The following is a 9,337-nucleotide window of genomic DNA, read 5'->3' on the forward strand; positions in this document are numbered from 1 at the left end:
ATAGACCTCAGACAGGTCTGAATGGGTCTGTGTTCTAGTCTTTATAGTCCTCTGACAGGTCTGAGTGGGTCTGTGTTCTAGTCTTTATAGTCCTCTGACAGGTCTGAGTGAATCTGTGGTTGTTTCAAGTCGTTTCGGGGTCACATCAAGGCATTTCATGGGCTTCAGTAGCGCCTGACTTGTTCCGTAGTTGAGTCTTTTTATGGTTGTCTGTTGACTCTTGTGGTCCTCTTGAGTGTTTTTTGCTCAACTCAAGTTATAGCCTAAACTTATTGTCTTTATAGTCACCTATAAGGTCGTTGTACATGTCTTGTAGTTTTTTGTTCTTGAATCAAGTCTTTTTGTTGTTGACTTGCGAGTCTTTGCAAGTGTCCTACATGTTTCTGTCTTTAAATTGTCTTTAAGTTAGTGTCTTTGTGGTACTTGTATTTCATGATTGTGTTCAGTGAGTCGAGTCTTTGTGGTGAAAGTGCTTTGTGTTGTCGTCCTTTTACGTTCCCATACAATGACCCATCACACATGAGGTACACCCAAGTGGAGCAGCTATGTAAGCATCTGGAGAGCAGGTGGGGACTCAGTGTCTTCCTCATGGACACCACAACATATGGACAAGGCTCAAGTTGTATACCCTACCACTGCACCACCATTGTTGTGCTCTGGTACTCTGATGTGCAGTGTGTTCATAGTTTAAACCTTAACCGTTGTTTTTCAGAGAGGACACAGTCTCAAGTGGTGTGTACCTAGGATCTGTTTCGCCCAGCCTATCAGAACCAGCAGCTCCCGGTTCAGAAGGTCACAGAGGGTCAGTAGGGTCCGCAGGCTGCTGTCGTTGGTTGAATTGTCCTGGTTGGCAGCCAGTGGGGCGGGTTCTGTCAGCAGTAGATGGGAGATCAGCTTGTTTCCTGAAAGACAGACACTGGATGGTTAAAAAAACAGTTTACCCAGATTCAAAACCTTCAGAACAAAGATACTCACTGCCAGGAGAACTGTCCAGGATCTTGGTGCATAAAGTCCCCCCTGTCTCCAACCGCCTTTTATACTTCTGACGTCCCCCTCTGACCCGGTCCAAACGCACCCCTAAAACATAATGATGGACCAGCGTTTACCCAAGTATAGCACAATAGTTGATGGTCATGTACTCAAAATGAGAGAAGCAGCCAAAGTCTAAAGAAAACCTCTGAAAGACCTGAAGTTCAGGATCACTTTAAAGGATTACAGGGAGGTCTGTGTTATTGGAGGAGGCGAGGACTGGATCAGACCTACCCTCCCTCATCATCCCGGCTCGCAGACACTTCTGAAAGCGGCAGGCCTGGCAAGCTTTCCTCCTCCGTTTGGTGATCTCACACTCGTTCATTACTGGGCAGCTGTACTCGATGTCGCCTTCACAAAACACAAAACTCGTTAAAACGTCTGCAGCAAGGACCTGTTTTATTCACCCCACTCAGCAATAATAGGTTTTATGTTTTAGCTGTTGGGCGGCACGGTGACACATTTGGTAGAGCTGCCGCCTCTCAACGAGAAGGTCGCTAGATCCTCCCACGGACCAAAAACATGCATGTTAGGCTGATTGGTAGTTGTCCCTCAGTGAGCGTGAGAGAGTGAATGGTTGTCTCGTTTGTCTCTGTGTCCCTGTGATGGACTTGAGACTTGTCTAGGGTGTCCCCCGCCCTTCGCACCGTGACTGCTGGATATGGGCACCAGTGACCCATCATGACCCGAAAAGGACAACTTATTTTGTTCCTGTTGTCACTTTGGGCTCTAGAAACCACAACAACAGTAAAGCCGTTCTCACTCTTCTTTCTCCATTTGTCTCTCTTTATTCTGATTCTGTTGTTATTAAACTGATCATTTTTCTGAATTGATTATGAGTAGAAGCTGTAACAGGATCAAAGTAAAGCTGGAGTTTTGGGGGAATCTTTAGTCAAAGTTTTAAACTGTTTCTCCAAATTGAAGTGGTTCAAACTACAGCAAAGATAAACCTCAGTTCAAAAGGTCTAAATTATCTTAAACTATCCTGACGCATGCTCAATAATCCAGGTAGAAGATTCTAACAAAGTTAAGTCCGGTTGTCTGAACAGATTAAAATAAATAAAAACTGTTGAAACGTCTTTTATCCTAAAGACTTTGTCAGTCTGAGGAGATGCACTAAACTCATTAACGATGGGTCGTTAGGCTGCTGGTCCTTTATCATGTGAACAGCTGGTTCTGGATGTCACCTGCAAACTGGTCGATCCACTATGAGAAGATGCTATTTATAAGACTGAGTTTGTTGCAGCTCCTCAGACTGACAAAGTCTTTTGGATAAAGAAACGCTTCAATAATTTTTAAAAATCCATCTACCGGACCTGATTTAATTTAGTTAGATCTTATCTGGTATTTTCACACATAAATCTATGGCGTCTCCTCTCAACGCTCCGGTTATTGACACGGTTATTGATCCGGTTTACACAACAGGGTTAAGAGGAGACCGCCGAGCTGTTTTCCAGCTTGATGTTGAGTCTGAATCCAGCTGAAGAGAGAAACAAGCAGCTGATGTTGTGGACTAATGGCTTCACACACAAATCAATGTTACAGGCGCCACGCATTAATCTGCTCTGATTATTAATGCACCTCTTCAGAGTTACACGACTGAACACTTCCCGACTCCACAGACTCGTATTATTTTAAATATCTACCCATAAATTTATCAGGAATTCATGGTTCGAATGGATTATTTGAATTTTTTGTGTTGACTGTAGTTTATAAGTCATTTCTAGTTTGAATTATTTTTGTAAAGGTTTTGTGTTTTATCATTCTTCGACTTTTTATTCAAATAATAAATATTTGATTATAAATTGGTTTCTCAGTAATAATTCAACTTTTTGTGATATTAACAAAGAACTCATAAGAGCTATCAGAACAAAAGTTAAATTTGGCAGCATGGACTTGTGATCAGTCCAGATATTTCCAAAATTCTATGAAACTGTAAAAGAGACAAAAAAAACATTTATTAAAATATTAAAATTATGAATATTCTACCCTGGATAAGTTTTTATACTGATGAATGTTTCCTGCTTAACTTCTTGTAACAGAAACACTGAAATTCACGTATGGACAGAAGAATACAAGGAGGTTGATGTCCATCGTTGGCTCCAGAGTTGTCCATGGTGAGAGGCACCAGGCTGCTGTGGGTCTACTTACAGCCCCATGGTGCCTGTGTGCTGGAGTTTTCACTGGTAGATGAGAGGGGTTTCCCTACGCCTTCACATTGGGAGGATAGACTCAACTGTTGTGTTAGGTACTGAAAGGCGCTCCCGATGGTACTCCATCATTCTGCTGGGGGACCTCTATTCTTACAATGGTGTAACCTGGAAGTGTGTGACTGGGAGGAATGGTCTCTGATGTGAACCCAAGCGGTGTTCTGTTGTTAGACTTCTGTAATAGTTGTGTTCTTTTCCATGACAAACACAATGTTCAAATGAAAGGGTGTCCTGTAGGAACGATCTTCAACTCTCTTTTTCAACAGAACTTCAACCCCATCCCAGCAGACGTGGGGGACATTGAGTGTAAGTGGCCCCTGTTCCATGTCTCCATTTTCAAGGAAGCTGCCCACAGCTGTGATTGCAAGGTTGTTTGTTCCTCTTGTTGCAGGGGCCGAGATGGTGTAGAGGCAGGGCAGCCGGCTTGGGACCCGAAAGTCCCAGGTTCGATCCCCAGTCACTGCATATCACGTGGTGTCTCTGGGCAGCACACCTCATCCCCAAAAATGCCACCGGGCGCTTTCAATAGCTGCCCACTGCACCACCTGGTGGTGGATGGGTTAAATGCAGAGACTAATTTCGCCATTGTATGGAAACATACAGTGCTGACATTGTGATGACATTATTATTATTATTATCATCGAATCTGGTGGTGGACACCTCGAGTGAGGGAGGCCGTCAAGCTAAAGATGTTTTATCAGGACTTGATCGCTTGTAGGACTCCAGAAGCAGCTGAGGGGTAACTATGGGCCATGCAAGCTGCAGCCTTGGCTGTTGCTTAAGCAAAGACTTGAATGTGGGAGTTGAGTGAGATAAAAACTTTTGATTGGCTACAAGTCAGTCCCCTAAGGTGGGGGAAGCAGTACTTCACCCACACTGTAAAATGGAGGTGGGGTGCTGTATATTTCAACCAGTGATGTTGTTGGACAATGGAAGGAATACTTGGAGAACCTCAAGCCCTCCAGCAAGTCTTCCATGGAGGAAGCCGAGTCTTGGACTTTGGGGTGGGTCTGTCTAATTAGGGTTGAGGTTGCTAAGGTATTTACTGGATTAATAGATTTGGGTAGTGGTTTCCTCTTTAAGAACGAAGACCAGAAGGTGTGTTGCAATTACAGGAGCATCACTCTCCTCAGCTTCAATAAGGTCTAATCAAGGTGCTGGAGAAGAGAATCCGGTTGATAGTCAAACCTTGGATACAGGAAGAAGAACTCGGGTTTCGTCCTGGTCGTGAAACACTGGGTCACCTCATTACCCTCATTAGAGTCCATAAGGAGGCCTGGGAGTTTGCCCAACCAGTCTACAAGTGTTTTGACTTTGAAAAGGCAAATTCCTTTATTCCCTGAAGTACCCTGTGGGAAGTGCTCCACGAAAATGGGACTGGGGTTCGCTGCTACAAGCCTTTCAGTCCCTATATAAACGTGCATGACTTTGTCTCATTGCCAGCTGTAATCAGACTCAATAGTCGGACTCCACCAGGGCTGTTCGTCGTCACTTATTTTGTTAAAAACTTTATGGACAGAATTTCTTGACGCAGTCGGGGGTGAAAGGGTCTGGATATGTAAATTCAGGACTCAGTCATTCAAAATGAGTTTTCTTGACTTTCACAAGTCCATGCTTGAAATATCGGCAGAGCAGCTGGACTCTCCTTTAGAGGTAAGGTGAGAAGTTCAGTTATCCGGGAGAGACTCAAGAGTTGAGCCATAACTCCTCCACACACACCGAGAGGACTCAGTTGAGGTGGTTCGGACAACTGGTAAGGATACTCCCTGGACGCCTCCCTAGGGAGGATTAGCATATCCAACTGGTAGAAAACACCGGGGAAGACTCAGGACACGTTCGAGAGACTATGTCTCTCGGCTGACCTGGGAACGCCTTGGAGTCCTCCCATAAGAGGTGGCTGGGGGAAAAGTCTTTGGACGTCCCTGCTCAAGCTGCTGCCCTCAAGAACTGACTTTGGAACAAGCTGGTGGATCTTTTAAAATGTATCTTTAAGAAACTATTTCAACATTTTTAATCCAACATGGTAAATTTAAGTAGCACCAAATTCACAACAATACCGGAAGGAGCAAATTCAGCAGAAATTTGTTTCAAAACTGCACAGTACTGTGGACTGGGCCTAAGTACTCATATTAGCCTGTGGCTGAGTAGTAAGAGCAGTCGTCCTCCAATGCAAGAGTTGGGGGTTTGATTCCACCATCAGTCACATGCTGAAGTGTCCCTGGGTAAGACACTGAACCCCTCATAACTGTCGATGCGTGTCCCATCGGTGTATGACTGTGATAAAGCTCTGATTAGTCTTTGTACAGATCATGTATGAATGGGTAAATGAGGGCACAGATTATATTGTAAAGCACTTTGAGTATCTTGACAAGATAGAAAGGTGCTATATAAGTACAGTCAGTCCATTTACCATAAATTATAACTAGAAAAAATTTCTAAATAAGGACAGGATTTTAAAATAAATTTGTAAAATATATAATGTAGTTAAAATGTGTCTGTACAGTGTTCTCCTGTGACTAAAGCAACAAATGATGGGGGCTAAAAAAAGTAGTCTCCTTAAGAAGAGCCAGTTTGGAATGGTAAATGGACTGTACTCGTATAACACTTTTCTATCTGATCAAAATACCCCAAGCTCTTTACACGACAATCTGTGCCATCATTTGGAATGTCAAATTTACGATATTTTAACATGAATGTTGTTGGTTTGTGGGAGAAAACCGAAATATTCAGAGAAAACCACAGATATAGAGAGAACAAGTAAACTCCATACAGAACATAACGCTTGTAAAAATTAGATTTGCAGTAATTTAGTTTAACTTGTTTACTTTTTCCAAAGTGCCCTGAGGTAATTGTGTAATTACATGAGTTAACCGTATAACAGACCAGAGCTGGGAGGTTTCTTGCAGCTGCCCTCACCCTGTATGGTCCTCTTAAAAAAGGCCTTGCAGGCTTCACAGGACGCCACGCCGTAATGATAACCAGAGGCAAAGTCTCCACAGACCAGACACAGACGTTTGGACACCAGAGACCCCACCGGGGTCCGGTAGTCTCCCCTCAGCATAGAGTCCACCTGAAGAAAACCAACAGAACAGGAAAAATAAATACACAAAATAAAACCAGTAGTTCGAACATTATTTTAATAGACTCACTGGTGTTTTAAAAATCATGGTTTAAATTGGGGCGGCACGGTGGCTCAGCTGGTAGACCTGTTGCCTCTCAGTGAGAAGGTTACTGGTTCAAATCCCAGACCCAGGACTTTTCTGGGTGAAGTTTGCATGTTCTCTCCGTGCATGCATGGGTTTTCTCCGGGTACTCCGGTTTCCTCCCACAGACCAAAAACATGCATGTTAGACTGACTGGTGACTCTAAATGGTCTAAATAGGTGTGAGTGAGAGAGTGAATGGTTGTTTGTCTCTACGTGTCCCTGTGCTGGACTGGAGGCCTGTCCAGGGTGTCCCCTGCCTCTCGCACAGTGATTGCTGGACATGGGCACCACTGACCCCCACGACCAGAAAAGGGAGAAGAGGGTAAAAGATAATGAATTGTTTATATTTTCTTCTCAGTTACCATTTGACCAGTCCAGCACACACACTTTTCTCCTTTGTGAACCTCCACCTTATCCCAGAGGAGTTCGTGTGCCTGAATGATCCTGTGAGTTCTGCTGGTTGGGTCTCCCAGACTGGTCCCAGGAGAAAGTCGGGTCAAACAGCAATTTACACATGGACCAAAGAGAACAAGGAGCTCAGTGTCCTTCATCTGCCAGGGTCCCATCCTGGAACCAGGCCTGGGGGAGGTGCATGGTTACCCAATGAGTTCCATGGGTTTTCCTTCCTGTGGGCCCACCACCTGCAGGAGGGGCTTTGTGGACCATGGTGTGCCGTGAGCAGCAGCCAAAGGCAGGTTGATGTTCTGACCCCGGCTTATGGATTCAACTCAGTTTTCGTCATTAATGTACAGTTTGGTGTGGTAGTGGCTGAGCTGTCCCCATCCCGTACTCTGAGCACTAACAGATCCTGTGAGGTCTCTCAGAACGTTATTTCCCAGGTTTGACCTGAACAACTCTGACATGAGAAGTGACAGGTCTTACTAACTTGAAGCTGTTCTCTGGGAGGGTTTTGGTTGTGAATCAGTCCAATATGCTGAAAACCAGACTGGACCTGAGGACCACCACAGCTTAGATCCAGATGTTTGGTCTCCTGGTAACAGCAGGGGCTGAATGTAGGACTGAGTGATTAAACTCATGTTTGTTACCTTCACTGAAATAGAAAATGCAGAGTTGGACACCGAGGTGCTTCCTCCTCTGGATCTACGTCCTGCTGGGGGGTCGGGCGTCAGACCTCCACAGAGGAGACTGCATGAGGAGGAAGAGGCTGGGCTGGGGAGGAGGAAGGCTGCAGAAGGGCTGAGAGGAGACGAGTCGAAGGAGAAGGAAGAGGGAGACTGAGCTTCATCAACAGGAGAAGAGGAAGAGGAGGAGTCCAGAAGGCTATGGAGGAAGAAGAAATGGATCATTACTGCTGATGGAGACAACACATATTCAAGTTCAGCATTTTTTAGTTTGGGGATCAATTTTTAATAAAATCCAGTCCAAAAGTCTTGATCCAGACCCTCGGCTCTTTAAATTAAATCAACTCATTGTTTGTTTTTCACATCTGGATGAAGCCAAGTTTTAGATTTAAAGAATAAAAAAGCATTTCCTTTTATAAACAAAGTAATTTATTTTGAAGGCGTTGCTGCAGTTTTGAAGTTAGACTCAATTTTTTGAATCTTTTGTCATAACAGTTTGATGGTTAAATCTTACAAAGTTAAATCTGGTCCTCTGGACATTCAGAAAAACAAAACAAAAAAATAGTTTTGAATGTCCAGAGGACCAGATTAAACACTTTTAGATTTTTCTACCTGGATTACTGAGCATGCATCAGGATATTTGGTGGTTCAAGTTAGCAGCGGAGGTTTTATTGAGGATAAAGTCACTAAAACATCTCGTGAAGAACAACTTTTTAGAAACGGACAAATCTTAATGTTCTACAACTCGTGTTGCTGTAAATGAGCCCAGACTTCAGATGAATGAACTCACCTCTGAGGGCTGAAGAAGTGATAGCCAGACAGACAGAAGTCCTTCAGCTCCATCCCGAACCAGGTCCCAGATCAGCTTAATGTCTCCACACAGTCCAACGAACCAACCCAAACTGGTCCCAGATCTGTGTAACACCTCCAAACAGGTCTAAAAACAAAGAGACCCAATCCGTATGAACCTGCTTCAGGACCAGTGAGGCGTTCAGGAACCAAAACTCAGTCCAGTACCAGTTTGAAAAGATGACACCTGCCCACTGCAACATGTGAAGCTCTCGGGAGTCTGAGGTGTTATTTCTTTGTGCTGTTATCACTCAGGAGAAGAAAGAGGGGTGGGGCCTACAGGATCAACCAATCAGCACGCAGCATCACTGAGGATTGACTCCGATCATCTTTATTGATTTGGACGGTGACAGATTTAGGCCAGGACCCCCTGAAGCTCCATCCTGCTGAAGCCAACTTTCTTCTCTGGACTTTTGTCTGAAAGTCAATAAACAACGAAACACGTCTATAATAAGAAAGCTTTAAGGGTCGTTAAAAAGAAGATCAATTTATGTCTACAGTGCCACTTAAAAAGTTATCTCAAGGCATCTGTTCCACTTTTAGAAACTCTAGGAACCATAAGTCCCACAATTCAATTCAGTTTATTTATATAGTGCCAAATCACAACAGAAGTCGTCTCAGGGCACTGCACAGAAACATTCACATACATAAAGTCAGTTAATAACGTTATTTTTCGGAGGAGCCAGTAAATTTCTTTGAGTTTACTTCGGTACAGTCTCCCATCCTAAACAAGCACAGAGGCAACAGTGGAAAGGAAGAAAAAAACTCATGACACCAAGATTTTTAACATTAGCACTGGAGGCCAGATAATTCCATCTAGAGAAGGTGAAACACTGAAAAAATATTCCTAAGATGCTCAGGTCCAAAAACCAAAACCTCTGTCTTGTCTGAGTTTAAAAGCAGAAAATTAAGGAACATCCATATTTTTATGTCTTTAAAACATGCTTGTAGTCTAAGTAACT

General features: G+C 43.8%; 1 protein-coding gene across 1 annotated transcript in view; it reads right to left on the minus strand.

Moving 5' to 3' along the window:
• Positions 1 to 8,369, minus strand: part of esrrd (estrogen-related receptor delta) — a 10,948-nt gene extending 2,579 nt beyond the window's left edge. The window contains exons 1-6 of the mRNA XM_037677903.1: positions 8,317 to 8,369; positions 7,491 to 7,725; positions 6,156 to 6,309; positions 1,264 to 1,380; positions 976 to 1,077; positions 741 to 902 (exon numbers count right to left, since the gene is read on the minus strand). Coding sequence (XP_037533831.1) covers positions 741 to 902; positions 976 to 1,077; positions 1,264 to 1,380; positions 6,156 to 6,309; positions 7,491 to 7,725; positions 8,317 to 8,369 — 823 coding nt within the window. The remainder of the gene's footprint in view (positions 1 to 740; positions 903 to 975; positions 1,078 to 1,263; positions 1,381 to 6,155; positions 6,310 to 7,490; positions 7,726 to 8,316) is intronic.
• Between the last annotated feature and the right edge of the window lie 968 nt (positions 8,370 to 9,337).

The sequence above is a fragment of the Nematolebias whitei genome, chromosome 6, assembly GCF_014905685.2.
Source record: "Nematolebias whitei isolate Nwh7 chromosome 6, NemWhi1, whole genome shotgun sequence".
In the NCBI taxonomy this organism is placed as follows: Eukaryota; Metazoa; Chordata; class Actinopteri; order Cyprinodontiformes; family Rivulidae; genus Nematolebias; species Nematolebias whitei.